The 22,817-nt window shown below is 39.5% G+C and overlaps 1 protein-coding gene across 1 annotated transcript; it reads left to right on the forward strand.

The window, feature by feature from the left end:
* Nucleotides 1-21,284: 21,284 nt before the first annotated feature.
* Nucleotides 21,285-21,869, forward strand: LOC124606268 (protein OPI10 homolog). Its single transcript, XM_047138248.1, has one exon. The coding sequence runs from the start codon at nt 21,285-21,287 to the stop codon at nt 21,867-21,869; it is 585 nt and encodes a 194-aa protein (XP_046994204.1).
* Nucleotides 21,870-22,817: the final 948 nt, after the last annotated feature.

Consider the following 22,817-nt stretch of genomic DNA (forward strand, 5'->3'; position numbering starts at 1 on the left):
TTAACTAGTTCTAAGTTCTAGGGGACTAATAACCTCAGCAGTTGAGTCCCATAGTGCTCAGAGCCATTTGAACCATTTTTTCTAAAGGAAAGCGTAAGAAATGAAAAAAAATAGAGATTTCGGTGCAAGAACTAATAACTAAATACAGACGTACAAACACAGAATTGGATTTTCCATCACATAATTTAACAGACTAGTGTGGAAAAATCAAATTTGTTTTATAATCTAATAGTTAACGTGCAAAACATTAGGGTCTGTGTAGCTAGACGCTGCATAATAAGTGTACACAATAACTTTAATCAATGTAAGGGTTGAACAGTTTTGTACTGCAGCTACAGCTCTCACCATAGCTCTTTCTAACGGTATTAGCAAAGCTTTTACGTCTTTATCGACAGAACTGAACTACGTTATTTATTCACACTTTTTCATCTGAGCGTACTCTCCGATAACGTATATTTCCGCGATAACTATACATTTCAGCAGACGCCAAAAATTCGCATCAGTTGTAATATACTACAGTACCAGTATGACTTGACTGTACAGCACCGAGCGGCCTGGGTCATTCGGGTATTGTTTAGTATTGTCGGACGCCTTCGGTCACGTCTGTACGCAAACGAGGTTTAGTTCCGCGTTCTGCCATCGGCAGTTGTAAAATAAACAGGTAGTACGTGGTTTGTAAGTCCAATGAATGTGCTCTAAGTTATAATAAAAATCACATTATAATCTTAAATTCTTAAAACTAATATGAAGAAATAAACAAACTCACCAGTCAGCAAAGTTTGCATCTGGCTTTGACGGCAGAAAACTCGTTGATCTCATCTTCATAGTTCAGACGATTATCAGTTAGGAGGTTGGCTTCGATGTGAAGAATGGACAAGGAGTTCAACCTCTCCTCAGAGAACGTAAAAAGTAGGTACGATTTCAGTCTTTTAAGAGCCGAAAACGAGCGTGCTGCTAAACAATTTGTAAGTGCCATACATAAAAATATTCCAAGAGCAATGTCAACATTCGGAAACACAGACTATAACCTCTCCTTTCGTAAAAATTTACTTATTTCGACTGGTATATCATTAATCTCAGAAGATTTCAAAAGTTCCACGAAATGTACACATTCAGTAGGGAAGGAAGGCTCTAAATCTGTGTCATATGACGCTTGGAGTTTTGCTGCACGTTCAGCAATATCGTCAGGTGAACTGTTCTTTAGGTTACTGAAAACGGTGAAGGACCTCACTTAAAACTTCCGGGCTGATAGGCCGTGGTCGAAGTATAAAACTCTCTCCTGACGTTTCGTCTCCGACTGCGGGAGACATCCTCGGAGGTAAAGCGGTGAACTGCATACTTCGACCACGACCTATCAGCCCGGAAGTTTTAACTGAAGACAATACCGACCGTGAAAGCTTACATTGTATGATCAACTGTGAAGGAGTCCAACAGTGTTCTATAGCTTTCCTTCCTCCTCATTAATTCATCGTACTAGTTGTCGAATACTGGGAGAAATATTTCGACTCTAAATTTTTCCTTTTCAGTCAGAACAATTTTTTCAGAGTCCGCTTCTTCATCATCATGAACTTCGCGTTTTCGTGATATTTTATAGGTGCATTCATAGTCCATATCAATCACAAGGTCCCCATGGATTTTTCATAATAGTCGAACATGCCACGAATAGATGCAATAAATCCTACAAGTGATTCATATAATTCATGCACTATTTTAGTATCAATATTTACACTTTGCAATTTGAGATTTACACTATTAAATCTCTGAAGTATGTCCTTCCAAACTGTCATCATCTGTTGAGTTGATTCAATAATGCTGAAGCCTCATTTCGCACAAGTGGTTTTTCAGACATATTATTGGCACTATGTATGAGGGCATTGATAACGCCCTCCCAGTTTTCATATAGACTTACACACGCTTCCTCTCTTGCTGACCAACGTGTTTTTGATAAACTTTTTACCATCTTGCTTCCTGGTTTCATGAAAGAAAGAAGCTTATCTCAGCGCTGTGTAGAAACAGAGAAAAAATTATAAAGGTTTTGCACTACACTGAAAAAGAACATGCTTCCCGACAACAGCTTGCAGCACTGGCCCCGACTAAATTCAAAGAATGTGCTGCACAAGGCACATAATGGGCGTTCGGATTTCGCTCTTTAATGCGTTCCTGCAAACCAGTGTAGGTTCCTGACGTATTGCCTGCGTTGTCATATGACTGGCCTCTACAGTCAGTAATATCAGTGGAATTTGTAGACAGGACTTTTAATACGGCCGCAGCTAAGTTTTCGGACTTGTGTCCTGAGTTTGGTAAGAAAAGAAGGAAACGTTCAACAGGTTCTCCATTCTCGTTCACATATCGTAATATGAAAGATAATATCAGTATGTGAAATGTCTGCAGTAGGCTCTACTGTTATAGAGAAATATTTGGCCTGTTTTATTTCACTTATGATAATTCTTTCTATTCGTTCAGAAAGAAGCTCTATTATTTCATCACAGATTGTTGAAGAAAGATAACTTGTATGTCCCTGCCCTGGATTTCCATATCGTTCAATGTGCTCTGCGAGAAAAGGATCAAGCTCGGCTATAAGTTCAAGAGACATCATAAACTGACCATTATGTAATGAATGGAATCTTTCAACGTGTCTACGTAGAGGAAGACCACGACATGTTAGATTCTTCATTACTGCAAGCACCCATTTCAGAACACTGCGCCAGTACATTTTTTGTCTCAACATATGACCCGAAATGGTTATCTATTGTTCCAAGTGTCTTTTTTCTTGTTAAGAGTGTTAACTCAGAATTTTTGTGTTCACGTGAATTCTCAAATTCTCATGATGAGATAAAATATTAGAAATATTTTTCGAATCTGCAATACCATTAGTAGCAATCGTGGCCTTACCTTCGAACAATTAACATGTGCACAAAAAACAATACCGGTGCTACAGGAGTATACCAGAAAATCAAGCAAAGTTCATTCACGATTTAAAAGTTTACGATAAAACACATTTCTGTTCAAATATCTGGTTTTATGGCCTATCGATCTTCTTGAATTAGAAAAATCACCGTTACAATTTTGATTAATGTTACGTTGTAAGAGAGTGTCGAATATTGTTGATTCATTGACACACCATTCTGCAGGATCATCACTACGGAGGTTTTTTTTTTTTTAATATCTGACCCGACACACAGTTTTTCGTGAAACTCTAAATGAGGAACAATTTGCTTTTCTTCATTTTTAACTTTTATTTCGTCTGTATTTACTTCTTTTACAACAGCTACAATGCCGGAAGTATCATCCGTACTATTTGAACCCGAAGTAGAACCAGCAACATCTTTTGCGAAAAATTTATCTACCCGGCCAAGCGTTTTTAGAACATTGGCTTCTTGTTCTTGCCTTTCCTTCCATAATTTCCGAAATGCCACCCCACTTAATTTTGCACGTTTGCTTTTTTCACTGTTATTCATGTTAAGGCACTTACAAAATTGTCAACCAACAGTCAAAACAAAAGAAAAAAATTGTAAAAAGGAAAGAAAGAAAGACTTTATCCACTTCCAATCGAACTACACTGCACATGAGCACAAACCTTTTTTTTTAAACACGGCACAAGAGCACAAAGATTTTTCCTTTAAACATGGAGCGATGGGCTGACTAACTCGGATTATTCGACGTAACTGTGCTTTGAATAAGCAATGCAGAATAATTTAATTTCATTGTCACCTGTTTCTCAGTTGTCAGTGAACATTAGGAGCACACTTGCCGGTTGGAATTCGTCTCGTAAAGGAAACGGGACAGTCCCTTTTTTGGCTTCTGTTTCTCACGTCGCCGGAATTTTAGCTGGGACGCAGGTATGTGCTGAATATTCTTGACACTGTCTTTCTAATTTAAAAAAAAAAATAAAAATAAAAAAAATTGCAATTTATTGCAGTGAGGTGTGCTGGATCGAGTCTTATCCCACTTATTCTTACAACATTTTAGCGGTTTCTGTGGGCAGAGAAGACAGACTACAAAGTTTATTTAGTCTTGTTGGCAGTTGGTGTGGTGTGTTGTCATTTGTGTGAACACTGCTATTATGTCTACACGCAAATGCACTTTTTGTTCCATCATATAATAAAAATAACCTTTCCTCGAAGAAAAAAAGCTTAGTTAAGAAGTTAAATATAAAATTTGCAATACCACGTACTGTTCGATTGAACAGAGTGGTAGCTGTGATATCGTGCAGGCTGCAGCACAATAAATGAGACAAACGAAAGGTAGTTTCTTCTACTTTTTTCACCAAAAAAAGTAACTAAGTGAATAAATAAATAGTATTTTTAAACTGTTGTGGAGTGTATTTCTTACATTATTAGATATTCTGCTTACGTTCTTTTCGTATATACATGTGTTTAAAAATGTAAAACATTCCCAGTATCAACATGTTTTGTTAAACGGGTGTAATTAAATCAAAGCTCAGATATTGAAGACGACAGAGCTTTCACATTAATTACAATAATGGAGGGTCGACTTGATACTTCTCATAATTCCTACAAGAAATTAAGTGGAGTCGGGTTTTACATACTGAGGCCCACACATGTTACAGTATTTAAGAAAGTGCTGATAAGTTTATCACAGCTTTTCAGGGGTCCTACTATTTTCTCGGGGAAAATATCGAGGGGTTAGGTAGAAGCCGACAACATTCTCGGAATAATAATGTTTCAAACATTGTATTGTAGATTGCCGTCCTGACAGCTTACTTCAAAATATTTTGAACAATCATGAAGATGTGAAACTCAGCTCGCCCTATTTGCCCAAGAAATTCACAGTGCCGTAGACACTGGCGAGCAGATTGATGCCGTATTCCTGGACTTCAGGAAGGCATTTGATACGGTTCCGCACTTACGTTTAGTGAAAAAAATACGAGCTTACGGAATATCGGACCAGGTTTGTGATTGGATTCAGGATTTCCTAGAAGAAAGAACACAACATGTCATTCTTAACGGTTCAAAATCTGCAGATGTAGAGGTAATTTCGGGAGTACCGCAGGGAAGCGTGATAGGACCTTTATTGTTTACAATATACATAAATGACTTAGTTGACAACATCGGTAGCTCCGTGAGGCTATTTGCAGATGACACGGATGTCTACAAGAAAGTAGCAACATCAGAAGACTCGTACGTACTCCAGGAGGACCTGCAGAAGATTAATGCATGGTGCGACAGCTGGCAGCTTTCCCTAAACGTAGATAAATGTAATATAATGCGCATACATAGGGGCAGAAATCCATTCCAGTACGATTATGCCATAGGTGGTAAATCATTGGAAGCGGTAACGACCGTAAAATACTTAGGAGTTACTATCCGGAGCGATCTGAAGTGGAATGATCACATAAAACAAATAGTGGGAAAAGCAGGCGCCAGGTTGAGATTCATAGGAAGAATTCTAAGAAAATGTGACTCATCGACGAAAGAAGTAGCTTACAAAACGCTTGTTCGTCCGATTCTTGAGTATTGCTCATCAGTATGGGACCCTTACCAGGTTGGATTAATAGAAGAGATAGACATGATCCAGCGAAAAGCAGCGCGATTCGTCATGGGGACATTTAGTCAGCGCGAGAGCGTTACGGAGATGCTGAACAAGCTCCAGTGGCGGACACTTCAAGAAAGGCGTTACGCAATACGGAGAGGTTTATTATCGAAATTACGAGAGAGCACATTCCGGGAAGAGATGGGCAACATATTACTACCGCCCACATATATCTCGCGTAATGATCACAACGAAAAGATCCGAGAAATTAGAGCAAATACGGAGACTTACAAGCAGTCGTTCTTCCCACGCACAATTCGTGAATGGAACAGGGAAGGGGGGATCAGATAGTGGTACAATAAGTACCCTCCGCCACACACCGTAAGGTGGCTCGCGGAGTATAGATGTAGATGTAGATGTAGACAGAAACCCAATGTTAAATTTCCATTCAGTCACCAAGCAAACAATGTATATTTTTAATCTTGTACTGTCGAATTTCGTTCTTAATGCTTATTTAAACTAGCAAATTATTTTAAAATATTAAAAACTTTTTTCGTTTGTAAGCGTAGTTATTTTAAAAACGTTAAAAGTTAAAATAAGTACACAGCAAAAAACGCCGGCCCCCTTAAGGTGCCGCCCCCAGGCCCGTGCCTAGTGGGCCTATATGTACCTCCGCCACTGTCTATGATGCGTTATTCAGTGTGTGCCAATAACACCAATTTACAGGCTAAAACAACGATATAACTCTATCAAACAAGTTCCAGCATTGTGCAATGCTATCAAAGTGATTAAGGGAATGGTCTCAAATGTTTAGACTCGTAAAATGGATATTTTGCTTTACGTTTATGTAAGCAATTTTTTATAACGATAACCTTACCTGTGTAACATGTACGCCTACCTTCCCGACAGTAGCCTATTTGCTCCTTATCTCGCCAGTAACTCTGTCAGTTTTTCAGGAATAATCAAACATATCAAACTTGGAATATATGTTTACCTTGATCATATGCTTGATTTTACTTTTGAATGCCATTTTCATGTTTTCAAAGTATGTGTTCAAAAAATGGCTCTGAGCACTATGGGACTGAACAGCTGAGGTCATCAGTCCCCTAGAACTTAGAACTACTAAACCTAACTAACCTAAGGACATCACACACATCCATGCCCGAGGCAGGATTCGAACCTGCGAACGAAGGGGTCGCGCTGTTCCAGACTGAAGCGCCTAGAACCGCTTGGCCACTCCGGCCGGCCAAAGCATATGTGCCTACACTATGCTTTGTGACACACCAAATGCCTAACACCTTTTACAGATCTATACAAGATGATCATTGGTGAGCAACACATCATATCCTTACACCATATTTTTTGTACAGAACATCTTCTTCCTTAAAAATAAATTATCCCAGACTATTATTCCATATTCTCCACTTACGAATAAAATACGATACCTTTAAACTTTAGGTTACCATCGTACCGATTAGAGCACCCGTAAACGACGCAAGCCGGCAGTTTTGATGAAACAGCTATGTCTCCACACAATCGAAGAACCAGATGCTAATTGAGATACGACCACGAAAATCGATAGATATCCCCAACGGTCGAAACTGGGCATGGTGCATCAGAGTGACGTGAACGGGAAGTATCGCCACAGTGAACCATGGAGGTAGAAATGCGGTGAATCTTATGTTTTGGGCTATGCAAAATGGCGGACGTCAACTTCAAGTTTGTGATGCGATGATAACTCCCTTCTTTTTTTACCTCCGCGCTTACGAAGTGCCGATAAAGACAGAAATGCCTGGTTCCATAATACACTGCAGGAGGGAAGATTGAAGAGAAGAAGAAGAACATGCAGGACGGGAGAGCGGCTTTTTTCGAGGGCCAGTCCTAGCAGTTGCCTGAAAAGATTTAGGGAAACATCAGGAACCCTAAACCACTGGCCTGGTCATGGAATTAATCTCTAATCCTAGTTGTTTATACAAAGTTCCACCTGCTTCACTATGGAAAATATTAAAAAAAATAAAAGAACCGTTTAGGCTACTAGGCTGTAAGACCAACTAGTCCACACGCTAAATGGACAATAAGTCTGGCACAAACGTAAATGTGATGAGAGTTGGATAGGAGTAGGCTCTATTATGTCCTAAGTGCAGGTCTGACGGAGTTCATATGTTCAATGGCCCCCTGTGGGCGTTGAAGTATGGATTTATTGGACGCAGGATTGAACATGCGCTGGTCAGAGTAAGAGACGTTACACAGTTACAAGGCAAATCAAGACAACCGAACCGTTTCGCGGAGATGAGTTTACATACAACGGAGACAGTGGGAGACAACTATGGAACTATTCCGTAAGCCTGATTACTGCTAAACATAAGTTGGTGCCTCACACCTATGAGGCGATCTGTTGATTCAAAAAAGTATGTTAACGTACAGCTACTGAGTCTACATTCTTAGAGCTGTGTGAGTAAAGCAGTCTGCTTCCTTTACCTCTTGTAAAACTTATATCGATTAGGAGTAGGTTTATTTTATGCAACTGTGTATTTGCAATTTATGAAGTGTGTGTTATATGTTGTTTAAACTCCTTGATGTATGGCAAGAAAATTAGAGTTTTGTAATGTACATATGAAAAAAGCAAAAGAATATGTTGAAATTTTAAATAATTATAATATGAATATGTTTGTATAAAGAGTATATTTGTTAAAAGCTGGTTCATTCTTAGGGCACTTGTATTTGTAACACTGTAGGGAAGTCCCTCCACAACGGAAGTGGCATGGCGCGATGTAAAAGGTGGGTTTCGCGGTCGAGCTGAGCGGCTCCTTTGTGGGAACGACACGCAGTACGTGGCTAGCCTTAGCACGGTACACCTCGACGGTGCTAAGAGAGGCAATTGGAAGCTGCATTAGAAGGGATTTGCCTCGGATGTGGATTTGGCTATTGTTTGGTATTCAAGGAATAACGGAATGGATTTAATATGTTGAAAATACGGCGTCAAGAAGAGATTTTATAGAGCATTCGCACATCAGGAGCGGTGAGTACATTTAGCCGCCATTGGGCCTGCCACTAATCTTCGCCACTGATCCACAGACTTCGTACATTCAGTTAAGTAATGTATATGGGCATGACCCAGTTACTTTGTGTATTGTTTCAATAATAATCACATAAAACATAAATTCGTGTCCGAAACCATATTTTCAATCCTGATCACGAACCTACGCAGGATCCTCACCCAAGTGCTACTAAAACCGAGTATCCTGATTTAAATGAACAATCTTGCATTCATGTGTTTAAAGGTGATTTTTTGTCTAAAGTAAAAGGGGCAGTAAAAGTTCATGAACTACTCCAAGTGAAATTGTTAAGGTAGGAAGTTTAAGTACAAAAAATTCAAAAATCAATTAATAAGAAAGTGAAGTTGGAAAGGCTTTTGCTAAAGTATCCTTAGTTGATTATAAAAAATAGTTTTATAGGATTACAGATTGTGTAAATATTATTACAAAGAATACCTGCTTCACAGGTAGTTAAGGTTCAAGTACATACAAAACTTTAATGAGCAGATTTACGGTAGTATTATTAGAAGAAAAATTACTCACATTTTTAAAGAACGTGTATTTTTGGTACCCTTCATGAAAGGTTCCTCTTTTGAAGTTTATTAAGCCCTGTGTTGTATTTTGCTGTGTTGCAAAGTAATTTAAGTGAATAATTATCTTTTAAAGTTAGTCTTTACTATTGTAAAACACAAAGAACTTTAACTAGTGAAACTATACTAGTCTATGGGTCCCCATCACATTCTCCGCCGATTAGAAAAAAATGAACTATTACTGTTGCTGAGGAAAACTGCTATATGTAGAGGAGCTTCAACAGAGTATTTATGAAGTTATTCATCTTTATTTGTGTTTTTCATGTCAGTCAAGATAGAAGCCCCTCATGTACAAATTTAGTTCTGCACTTCATGCAGTGACATTTTAGTATTTGATTAAGTAATGCTCTTGAGTGTGGCTGTCATTAGTAAGGGCTTGGTGCAAATATGATCCCCATAATTTACTGGTGTGTGTGTTATTGGTAACTGCTGCTACACACAGTACAGAGCGCACTGTGTCAATTTGTATCCTGTTTGAAATCTCAACAAAAGTAACTTCAATAACCAATATTTAATTTTCTCAAATAAACGTTTCCAGACTAATGCCTAATAGGGCTGGCGACCGTTCATTGTTATTCATTCTTTTATGATTTTACCACTTTCGTTGACTCCCAAGTTTAAAGTCCGTTTGGTTTTTCTGTTATTTCACCAAATTCGAAATTATAGTCCGATACCCTTGTCTACTAGACACACGCGCTGTCCAAGTTCGAAATCCTCTCAGAGGGTAACATTAGCGTGTTTCACGGCACGTTAGTGTCATACAGTCAGTCTGATCTTCAGTGGTAATCTTGTGTGCTATAGGCAAGTTCCAAATATCACACCTGGCATTGCTGACAGCTGCGAAAACTCTTCTGAAAGTATTGCAAAAGTGTTCATAGCTTCTTCGTTGATTGATTTAGATAGTTCAAAACTCACACGTCATTTCCGTCTTCATTGAAAGTGATGCATTTACTTCATCCTGGAGCTGAATTCTCAATTTGTCTTCGAAAAAGACCATGAGAGCGCTCCCGTAGCCCGTGTATTGCGTAGGCGTCAGAAGCGACCGACAGCGAGTGTCATCTGCATACGCGGCACTCCAGCAACAAGCGGCAGCATACGGCAACACCCTCGGCTGTCCTGCGTGCGAGAGACCTTCTCCCGCTGGAGCAGACCAGCTGTTTCTCTATCACTGAGCCCCTAAACTGTAGAACACTGTAGCTCGAGAGTAAGGCTATATTATTAGCTTTTCTCAGGAAAATAAGGCGTAAAGGCTGGCGGTGCATGAAATTTATGAAGGGAGGAATCTTCACGGAGAATTTCATAATTTATATCATCAACTACGAAGATCGACAGAAAAATTCTTAGAATATACGTGGATGAGCAGAAAAGCGTTCGGCTGTCTCATCAGTAAATTAAAGACGACTGTTTCTTACATGATCAATAGCTTTCAACAACCGGTGAGTGCGAAAGAATGACTTTACCATAAATGTAAGAGAATGACTGCTGTTCCCTGAGGGGTATCTGTGGTTTGATGGCAGCATCTTCGGCTCATAACTGGGATTGATGTTTTAACCTTCCGGCAGGCGCGCCTATTCCAGGAACGTGTTGTAAAATTTACGACATGAACATTTTTCAGTAAAAACAAGCATGTGCTGAACAGAATATTATATTTACTGAAGCAAGCAGTTCACATTCAGTATACTCAAGATTTATAACAACAGATTTTTCTCTTGTACTTGTTTTAACAACAATTTAGCCAATTATTCTATGTTCACTTTCATAACACCTGTCACAGACAAAATCGTTCTTAGTGTGCTGTTTACAAAGTTGTTACCTCTATTACATTTAATTGACGTGGATGAATTTTCTTGACGTCCACAAAGGATACACGTCCCGCGTTTTTTTGCTGGAAGTTCAAGGTGCTGATCTTCAGAAATCGATGCATCAGAACGAAACTGGGTAAGAAATACGGTGATATCGACTGGTAATGATTTGAGCTATAGACACGAGTTGTTTTTTCGTAAGACCTTCTGCTGGCTTCTTGAGGTAAATACGCCTACGTGAAGTTACCTCTAGCTTTGTGTAGGAAAACAGCTTTTGTAAATTAATGCAGCAATGTTCAAAAAAATGAAAAAATAGCCAATTGCCATCTCCTTGCAATTTTTGGAACTGAGTAACAGGCACACATTTAATCTACAAGTCAACTCCACCGTTTGTCACATTGTAGTCAGCTATGATTTCAGGATTTTACAAGGACCGAATGAAACTAAGGTCTTCTCCTGTTGAAATCCAAACATTGTACATCCATTTTCTCTTGTTTTGTTTGGGAGAAATTCTGGAGGAATTTCACATCTGTTCTTCCTCATTATACAAATGCAAGTGATTTTCTTCTGCAGCAAATATTCAGAAAGGAGGTAGCTTGTGTACCAGTTGTCAGCTGTAAGGCTTCTATTAGAGTTTTCTACAGGTACCATGAGTCTTTCCACTATGTCCTCAGGAGCATTACATACGCGATATTGCCCTTCTGGTTGCACGCCACAGTAAATCCCCAGATTACTGCATTTTTAACCCATATATAGCTGGTTTGCTGGGTATGTACTGAATCCATCCACAGCGACCCCTGAAAGGGTGAAGCATTTCATCTATTGTGGTGAATTCACTCCGGCAGTAAGAATTTTGATGGTTAGTAACAAAAGCGTCCAATACTGTACGAATTGCAGCTAACTTACCAGTTTTTCTCCTGTCGTTCCTCGTTTCGATGTCGTCAAACCGCATACATCATATAAGAAACGAAAACCTTTAGTAGCTCACTGCAGCCCTAAGCAGTTGCATTCCTGTTCCAGCTGCGCCCTTTATTATCTCTTCCGCGAGAGACTTGACGCGTGCCTAACCGTCTATTTATATACGTTTTTCTGTGGTTTACGATTTCATCAATAATGTCAAGCTCAATTATTTTCAGAAAAGCACTAGCTTCATCAGTTATATTTATCACATTTCTCTTCGGACCTGGTAGAATTTTCACAGTGTTTTTGCTCTTGGCTTTTGATGTTTTAGCGCACTCGCTTTTACACCTATGCGTAACTTTGTCTTTTTCAATAAAAAAAAATCCCGCACGTCTGCTGCCTCTTTGAGATCATCACCATACTGGCCTTCAAGTTCAGATTCACTGTCGTGCCCCTCAGATTCAACGTTTTCATCACGCAAATCCACTTCACTTTCGCCCAGGTCTGAAAAGTCTGGACAGATTTCATCGTCACTTTCTTCGAGTAGTCTGCGAATTTCTTCGTCCAGTATACCCTTTGATCTGAAATAAAACATCAAAAGAAATGACATGAATAAATAGGTTCAGGTGCCAATATAACCAAATTAACATTTAATGTGCATCTATACAAAATAAAAAATAAGTGTAGTTAACTTTTTATTACGCTTACGTCTGCATATTGGCTACCGGAACAAAGTTTGCAGTTCTCACACCAGCAGCCAGGTGATGTACTTTTACAACTTTCGACATCTCGTTGCCTATAATTCAGAAAAAAAAACTGAGAAAGGTAACCAAAGAAACAGAGCTGATTTAACATTGTCGAGAAAACATCAACAACTGAATACAAGGAAGCGGAGGCGCAATAGCTCAAGGTCAGAACATCATTAAGTAATCGGCTGGGCATGAAAACCACTGCTATTGTACTTTTTACGACAGCGCGCCCGTTCGAGGGCTAACTGACTCAGCTACAATTCTGTACATTAAGTTTTACGTGTACTGTTTACACCGCATCACAAAGTATATTTTAGGTCTTGCCAGAGCGCTTAATCCTCAAGTGTATACACACCTGTGCCAGTATATCACACACATTAAATTCCCAATAAAATACAATGAACAACCATGAAATTTTACTGATATTTGATTGTTGGGAACGGATTCATCAGCTGTTAATGTTAAGGCTGAGTGTTTTTCATAACCTAAATGGGTTTCGTAAGTAAAGCATACAAAACTTTTGAAAAGAATGTCAAAAGTTTTGTGAGATCATTTGTCCAAAAGTATGAAAGGAAAAACATTAGTGCAACATTTGATGCAGCTCATTTTCTGTACATGATTTCGAGCTTTGTTCAAAGGCATGTCAAATGTTTGTCTGATCTGTTTTATAGCTTTTAGAAAAATCATTTCACAAAATATTTAACCGATTTCTTTCATTTTTCTATTTTCACGTTTTATTCAGAAAGCATGATCTTGTTGATACCTCATTTGCCTTCCTAACGTCTTCTTTCACGAAAATCCTGAATTTAGTATTTGATTCGAAGTAAGCCTTCTGTTAGTTGAATATTACAATAATTTATCTTTTGTGCACCAGATGTCTAGGCCTTGAACATATGAACTTTTTGACACTTCATTTACATAGTTAGCAGCAGATTTTCGTGAAATAATCAATTTTTCCTCATCTCAGTAATTAAGTTTCCCTTAATTACCCCGATTACGCTCAAGCAAACAAATATTTCTTTGTTTGGCTATAAAAATTCGGGCAAAAACTCATTGCGTAATTCATAGGAAGTCTTTTTTTCGCTCTGCTTGACATTTGGCAAAAACGTATCGAGTGGTAATCACACGATAAAATAGGTCCTTTCTGCGTGCTGTCATTTCCAGAAAACCTCTTTTCGATATCTTGAAGCATTAACGAGATACGACAAGTTTTACGACCACTTGATGTCCGATGCGCAGGAAAGGATTCGGACACGCCGAGAGCGGATTGCCCGCGGTTATAGCAACCAGTATCTCGAAAACGGAAGGAGATACCATTCCGCTCTCAACTTCAAATACAATTTCGATACACTGGTTACATTTCATAAGCAACAATGTGTGGCCTAACATGAACTGTCAGGAAAGTCTACGCAACGCGATTTTACCTCTGCTAACTCTTAAAAGTTTGGTGCAGTCATTTACTTAATTTCGTGCAGCACAGTGACTATGCAGAATAACTAAAATAAATTCAGACCTTTACCGAGCAAGGATATCGAGCTGTAAGAAGGGGAAGAATCAAATTTTTCCACCCAATAGTTTTCTTAAAATCGCATGATAAGTATTTCATAGCTACCGGCGCGTCCGCTGTACTGCTTTGCCGAGAAGACCCGTCTCTGTTGATCTGACTGTCGCGCGTGCTACAGTGATGAGATTCAAACACGTCTGAATTCGTAAGCCGCTAGGTGTAGCAGAGAACAGGCAGCGCTATGAACATCGCTCACGGAGGACTCTTCCGTAAGTAAAACTGCGGTTGTGTTTTGTCATCCGAAGGTGTTACGCGCTGTCAGCCGCTTCTGTCGCTACATAGGACGCGGTCTCAGAGTCACAACCACTTCGTCTGTGCCATTAAATCGTTGCCACCGAAAATTGATATTAATTTGAAAAAAAAGATGGAGTTAGAACGATGTACAGTGGTTGGAAAACCATGGAGCTGATTTGTTGCGAAATAGGGATGCATTGTTGTTGATAGTTTGAATCAGTTGTAATTCATTTCAGTTGGATTCTGCATTCACCTTAAATTTTGCCTGTGTCGTCCTCCGTCACAAGCCATGGCAGATTTCGTTCATCATTCTATTATTACCATACATTGCTTAAACTCCGGATTTCGTTCATCATTCCATTATTACCATAAATTGCTTAAACTCATCATTAACAGAAGAGAACTATACTATATGAATGTGAATGCTATATGAACTTCACTATATGTCCGAATGAATAGACACCATGCGTTCATATAATTGAGTCACCACGATTGTCTATGAATCCATCATTTTCAGTGCGAATGCACAATCACATTCGACCTCCTGCGACAACGTCAAAGCAGCGAGCATGGAAGATATGGACGGGTTCTCCGGATAGGTGACGCCAGATGAGAATGTGGGGCGACGGAGGGGTGTACCGAGACAGTCGGCGGAAAGGTTATAAACGCAGTGTCCCCGTGGCACAGTAGTTAGCGCAACTCCATGGTAAGTATGAGATCATTAGTTCGAATCCCAGTCTGGAATACATTTTCACTAGGCGCCGCTGACTCCCAATCCAGCTGACATCACGAGTTCCTTCGTTTCGCCCTCTTCCACTTTCAGTTTACATGAAAAGAGCACTGCAATGATTTAAATAATAAAACACTGCGCCAGTTATCTTTCTCGAACATTGCACGATGCATTTCATGAATTCAATCATATTTTCAAGTGGTACTATTTATACTAGTATTTCATGCGACATCTTCATTTGTGTGTTGCTCTGTTTCTCTTGCCCTGCTATCCAGTCGTCTGTTCATGAATCTACTGCAATCGGAGGTTCTGAAAATATAATTCTTGGAATTTTTTTAGACGCTATCATCAGACATCGAAATAAGTGTCCAAGGAATAGAAAAGCAACTGGAATCACTCAATAGAGGAATGTCCGCTGGACCTGACGGGATACCAATTCGATTCTACACAGAGTACGCGAAAGAACTTGCCCCCCTTCTAACAGCCGTGTACCGCAAGTCTCTAGAGGAACGGAGGGTTCCAAATGATTGGAAAAGAGCACAGGTAGTCCCAGTCTTCAAGAAGGGTCGTCGAGCAGATGCGCAAAACTATAGACCTATATCTCTGACGTCGATCTGTTGTAGAATTTTAAAACATGTTTTTTGCTCGAGTATCATGTCGTTTTTGGAAACCCAGAATCTACTATGTAGGAATCAACATGGATTCCGGAAACAGCGATCGTGTGAGACCCAACTCGCTTTATTTGTCCATGAGACCCAGAAAATATTAGATACAGGCTCCCAGGTAGATGCTATTTTTCTTGACTTCCGGAAGGCGTTCGATACAGTTCCGCACTGTCGCCTGATAAACAAAGTAAGAGCCTACGGAATATCAGACCAGCTGTGTGCCTGGATTGAAGAGTTTTTAGCAAACAGAACACAGCATGTTGTTATCAATGGAGAGACGTCTACAGACGTTAAAGTAACCTCTGGCGTGCCACAGGGGAGTGTTATGGGACCATTGCTTTTCACAATATATATAAATGACCTAGTAGATAGTGTCGGAAGTCCCATGCGGCTTTTCGCGGATGACGCTGTAGTATACAGAAAGTTGCAGCATTAGAAAATTGTAGCGAAATGCAGGAAGATCTGCAGCGGATAGGCACTTGGTGCAGGGAGTGGCAACTGACCCTTAACATAGACAAATGTAATGTATTGCGAATACATAGAAAGAAGGATCCTTTATTGTATGATTATATGATAGCGGAACAAACACTGGTAGCAGTTACTGCTGTAAAATATCTGGGAGTATGCGTGCGGAACGATTTGAAGTGGAATGATCATATAAAATTAATTGTTGGTAAGGCGGGTACCAGGTTGAGATTCATTGGGAGAGTGCTTAGAAAATGTAGTCCATCAACAAAGGAGGTGGCTTACAAAACACTCGTTCGACCTATACTTGAGTATTGCTCATCAGTGTGGGATCCGTACCAGATCGGTTTGACGGAGGAGATAGAGAAGATCCAAAGAAGAGCGGCGCGTTTCGTCACAGGGTTATTTGGTAACCGTGATAGCGTTACGGAGATGTTTAATAAACTCAAGTGGCAGACTCTGCAAGAGAGGCGCTCTGCATCCCGGTGTAGATTGCTCGCCAGGTTTCGAGAGGGTGCGTTTCTGGATGAGGTATCGAATATATTGCTTCCCCCTACTTATACCTCCCGAGGAGATCACGAATGTAAAATTAGAGAGATTAGAGCGCGCACGGAGGCTTTCAGACAGTCGTTCTTCCCGCGAACCATACGCGACTGGAACAGGAAAGGGAGGTAATGACAGTGGCACGTAAAGTGCCCTCCGCCACACACCGTTGGGTGGCTTGCGGAGTATAAATGTAGATGCAGAAAAAAGTATTTCTTGTGCATCTTCTTAGAGATATTGTGTCTCCTTCATTGCGCAGAAATTAACATACACGAAAAGCAATCCCTCACACTGTTTCTTTACGAAAAATCATTGTATCCCAGATCTTTGGGAAGTAATATTGTTGTAAATCTTCGTACGGTGTTAAGATTTTACGTAAAGAAAGAGCGTGGGTGCTGCTTTGCGCGAGTGTGAGCGATGAAGGTGACACAATATCTGTAAGCAGATATATAAGAAATACTATTTTCTACGATTAGCGCCCAAAACATCCAAAAAATTAAATTACCAGATTTTCTGAGTGTAGTAAAAACAAAATCGAACGAATGCAGGGCAGGGCGAGAGAGTCATAACAACATACATCTACACATCACACCCAATTCTAATGTAAATACCAGCACTTCAAGTTATAATTAAATTCCTAAATGCTTCATGCTATGATTGAAAACAACGTAACTGATGCAGAGTTTTATCTTTTCAAGTCATTAAGGTCACAGCTGCAAACTTTCGAAAAACATCAATTATGAGATATGAAATTAAAGAATAAAAGAATCTGATAAACGCAAAAAGTAATGTAGCTGCATAAACAGAAAACCAGACACATAAAAATAGTCTCGCTCTGTAAACAAATATCAACAGAGACTGCACAAACCTTGTTGGTTGTCACCTTACCAAGCTAACAAATAAATAATGTAGGTTTATAACTTATTTCACGGTGAATTTTTTTTTTTTTTTTTTTTTTTTTTTTTTTTTAAATAAAGCGCTCTTGCACTCGTTGAGTCACTGCACTTGAATTGGGCGGAGAAGGTTGAAATTTCCATCCGGCCCTCGTGATTTAGGTTTAGCATGGTTTCCCTAAAACACGGCAGGCGAATGCTGAGGTCGTTCCTCCAGGTAGCGTGAGTCTAATTTTCTGTCCCATAATTGAGCTGTTCGACTTAAAGTCTCAGAATTTGTACGTCAACATATTTTCACGACATAAACTACCTTTCTGTAACGCTCATTACGCGAGGTTGACTATAACTCTGTACAATCGTCGGTATCTGTCAGGATGGATCAGCAGCACGATGAAATCATTCGCGGATGATGCAGTTGTATGGGAAATTATCGTTGTTGGACGATCGCAGTAAAATGCGAAAGTAGCTGGACAAAATTTCCACTTGGTCTAATGAATGGTAGTTTGCTTTAAATGTTGATAAATATAAGATAATGTTTATGACAAAGAGAAATAACTCCGGAGAATAAGGATATAAGATTAGTGTTGAACATTTTGAGCGCGTCACATCGTATCAGTATTCAGGGGCAATACTAACAAGCGATACGAAAAGGGTCGATCATGTAGAATCAGTATTAGAATAGGTGATGCGAATACTTATATTCACTGGAAAGGTTCTGAGAAACTGCAGTGCGTTTGCAAACGAAATCGCATACATTTCGCATACAGAGTGCTGTTCTGGCCTTTGAAGTCATTTTGATGGCGGGCATGGCAGCGAGAACAAATTCAGAGATGCGCTGCCAAGATCGCATCTGATTGCTCTAGTCCGTACAAAAACTTAACAGAAACGATTGGTAAGCTTAAATGGGAACCCTTGATACCTAGGCAACGTAGTTTTGGCGAAACTCTGTTGGATAAATCATAGAACCTGTATTCGAAGAAGACTGTGCTATCATTCTGATGTCAGCATCGTATATCCTGAGTAGGGATCGTGAGAATAACATAAGGGAATTTGGCACCTACAGAAGCATACTGTCATGTTTCCCTCGCCCAAGATGCGAATGGAATACGATACAAAATCAGTAATAATGGATGCGATGTACCGTACACCATGCTTTGTTCGGCGGCTTTTGGAGTATACAAGATGTAACTAAAATAGCTTCGCAGACTCTGAGGACAGGTTCCGTACACTTAAACAAGAGAAAAATGTCTAGTAAACATTGGCGCTACTATGCACACCTTAAGAGCTGCGAGTTCTCGTTCATCTTCGCTATGTGAAACACGTGTCTTCCACTGCAAGTTCTTTGTTTTCCGTATTTTAGGAGGAGGTAGTATGGACCACAAGAAGAAAAAAATGCATGGGCTCTAAAACGCGTATTTTAAGATCTATGGGCATTTGCAGAGTCCACATTTACTGTACTTCTTTCTTGTTTTGGTCCGTACTATCTTTTCCTAAAATATGGAACGCAAAGAACTTGCAGTAAAAGAGATTTGTTTCACAGTATCTAAGATTAACAAGTGCTCATACTTCTTAAGGTGTAAATTTTAGAGCCTATGTTTACTAGAATTTTTTCTTGTTTTTGTCTAAGGAAACTGTCCTCAAAGTCTATAAAAGGAATTTAGCTATATCCTGTATACAGTATGTAGACGTAGCTGTAGAACCTTTTTCGATTATTCGACGACAGTGCAGAAATTTCAGAGCAGATGAAAAGCGTAAAACAATTTTCTGGCGTGATTTTGGTGCATCCTTTTTAATAACGCCGTTGCTTCCAAAATAATAAAAATACAACATGGATTAGTGGTGGCGCAGTTTAGCTACACGCCATCCGATCGTATCCCGCAGTTGCACATATTTTGCTAGTTTTTCAGCCTCATAATTTCTCAATAAAAGTTTCCAGTAATTGCAATACGTTCAGACTAGAGTCTCACGTTTGTTATGCAATATGCAACGATTGAAAAACCACGAAACAATATTAAGAAATCGATCCGTGGAGAAACCTGTTTGCTGGATTTAATGTTATTTTCCGTTTTAAATAAGCAATAAATAGGCCCTAATGTTTCACATACTCTGCAAAGTGCGTCTTCTTTGCTGGCATGAATGCAGAGGCAAAAAAACTGACAATCAGTAGCGGAACCATAGAGTAGAAATATCTCTGGAGTGAGCATTCAGAAGCGCAGAATTGATTTTGTGTTGTCAACATACGTTGCCACAATGGTCACATGATCTCGGGACGCCGTAGATTTATGCGACATTTGTCCTACAAATTTTCAGTGTTGTCATATCGCTAGTAAAGACAGAATCCCTTCATAAGTGCTGTGGATTTAGTATAGCCGTTTGCGGGCACCATAGAAGATTACGCCTGATATTTGAAATAAATTGGGCTCTTAGCTTTGAAGAGCAAAATGAAAGAGCATGACGTCACAGAAGCTTCACGTCAGCATGTATTTACAATGTCTTTCATGTCATATCTCGTCAAGTCGCTTAACACAGTACTGAACGGCGAAATTGGGGTTTTGAGTCACCATCCGTAATATGCATAAAATGTTAGAGTATAGTATCAGAACTAAGTAGCTAACAATGACAAAATTTGTCAATGGCCGAAGCAAACTTTATAACCTATGTTCTTGATCAGTTATGTTTGGTAAATTACTGAGAAGTGAGACAACGTTTCAAAACATCGACAATTATTTGCTAGGGAAAATATGTACATTCGTACACATCAAAGAAAGCTTCAAACGAATTAATGAAGCCTGTTAAATTTATCCATTATGTTTTTTTCTCACGTAATTAACAACGTCATAAACAACTGTATTTTACTCCTTCATTGAAGCTGACTTTTTTTGCTTAAAATGTCGTATGGTGGAATTTGCTTTCTTCTACTTATGTTCTTATACATATACATTGTGGGCGTCAGCGCCGTTGTGTTATCGTAAAACCTAAATAACTTTTCGCCTTCAGATATACGACCTCGGTTGTGTAAGAAAGTGGAAAAAATATCCCAGTCGTCATGGAACATCTCCAATTTGTCACTAAAACAAAGCGCTATTATAAAATAAAGATTATGAAGAAACAACAGTACAAAATCAACTATTATAAGGAGAATGAGCGCGGTGAAAGTAGGTTAACTTAAGATGTTAACAGACTGGTACCGTTAAAATTTTCTTCCCGAGAAACCTTGACGTACCGTGAAATGACGTGACGTTACGTTGACGACCTGTGCGAATGCCTCCATTCGAAAGGTATTGTAGAATGTTTCGGTGTTATGTGACGAGACGTGACGTTACCTGATGGCGGACGCGAATTGGTGCTAAGCAATCGACGTCGTCCCTAGATTACGTGACAATTCCAGTTTAATGTTGACAACATGCGCAGGACGCAATGCTCACTCCAGAGATATTTCTACTCTATGAGCGAAACACGCATTAACAAACGTCTATGATTAGCTGCTGTCGCAATATAACCTCTGACGAATGATATAGTCTTTGTTTTGGGCGTGCTGTTTACTGGTGAGTCGCCTCTAGTATTCTGTTTGGCTGCTCGTCGAAGTGTTGTGGCAACTAGGACTTTAACCGAACCCTGAAAATGTTCGGCGTTATTGCGTCAGGAAAGTTAGTGCAGACAGACTTCCAGCAGTGCGGTGAAACAAAGTTTGCAACGACGGTGATGGAGGCAGATTCTGTTGCAGACGTCGTCGTGTTCCTCACCGGCAGCCAACCGTTTCCCCCAGAGACGGCGGGACTCGTCTACTTCAGCTGGCCGGATGCAGAAGCTCCACCCACATGGCATTTGCTGGGCTACATATCAAACGACAAGCCGTCTGCCATTTTCAGTATTGCTGACCTCAAGAAAGAGAACCCTAAAAACTTCGCGGGGTTCTCATTTGGAGAACAGAAAATGTCGCATCACGCTCAAATCGGAATATCTGTGGAGCCTTTAACGGTTGTTTCAGAACAAGCGTCTCGTGCTGTTGACAGAACGACTAAGCCAATTGTGGAATTCGGACAGAAGATGATAGAAAACTTCGTGAACTACGTCGCGAGTTTTACCCTATCTGTGCAACAGGTTACTCCTGCAATAGATGAGAACTACGTACCATTATCCGCTTTACGTAACTGGTATAATAATTTTGAGAGGAGGCTGCGCATCAATCCAACCTTCTGGAAATAATGAACTGCTTTTAAGATTGTTATAACAATCGGAATTTTGTTTTGTGCAGGCAATGGTTGTTTACTGGAACGAACAGTTGAAAGTTTCTATAGAGAATACTGCCACTTTCTTGTGTAAATTTTCTGATTAATGCTAATGGAAGAGCGAAAGTGTATCAAGTCTTATGTAAGTATATTCATTGTTGTGTAATAGTCTTTCCTGAATATATTGAAAGTCATTTTAAGTGTGTAGAAAAAGGGAGCACTGATGCTAAAATAAATTCCCTTGTTGTGGAAACTTAGTAGCCTATATGGTTCCTAATGACATTTCTGCGACATTCCTTCTGTTTTTAAGTATTCATGCAATATCTGCGACCAGCACGTACATGCATTTGAGTGAAACAGCGTCATGTGACTCCATGCTTACTAGAAACATGCAGTAGCGTATACAATACGTTGTTGCGTAGACAGGTTCTTCAAAGCCCCTGTTTTAGAGTGCTTGTAACGTTAACTAGAAACTTGTAATCATAGAAAGCCGATTCTCTCCTATAAACGTAACATGGTAGTGATTTGCAGCACTGAGAATGGTCGACCGTATTTTATGAGGTGTATGTAGTATTTTGTGTGTGTGTGTGTGTGTGTGTGTGTGTGTGTGTGTGTGTGTGTGTGTGTGTGTATTTTAATCAGTATTTTGACTTAAAGTGGTATAACGCATTTTGTCAAGCTTAAGTTAAGGTTGATTTATAATTTTCTTGGGGATAATTTGCAAAGCAGGTAATATATGTGCTGCCACATTCATTGTTACTACATATACTTCAGGTTTAAGTAAGCTATGTAATCAAATAATGTTCATATGATTCAAATGGTTCAAATGGCTCTAAGCACTATGGGATTTAACTTCTAAGGTCATCAGTCCCCTAGAACTTAGATCTACTTAAACCTAACTAACCTAAGAACATCACACCACGTC

This window comes from Schistocerca americana, chromosome 3 (assembly GCF_021461395.2).
Source record: "Schistocerca americana isolate TAMUIC-IGC-003095 chromosome 3, iqSchAmer2.1, whole genome shotgun sequence".
Lineage (NCBI taxonomy): Eukaryota > Metazoa > Arthropoda > Insecta > Orthoptera > Acrididae > Schistocerca > Schistocerca americana.

Bases quoted from the DNA above. Each gene is read 5' to 3' on its own strand.
- LOC124606268 (XM_047138248.1), top strand. From the start codon at position 21,285: ATGTTCGGCGTTATTGCGTCAGGAAAGTTAGTGCAGACAGACTTCCAG.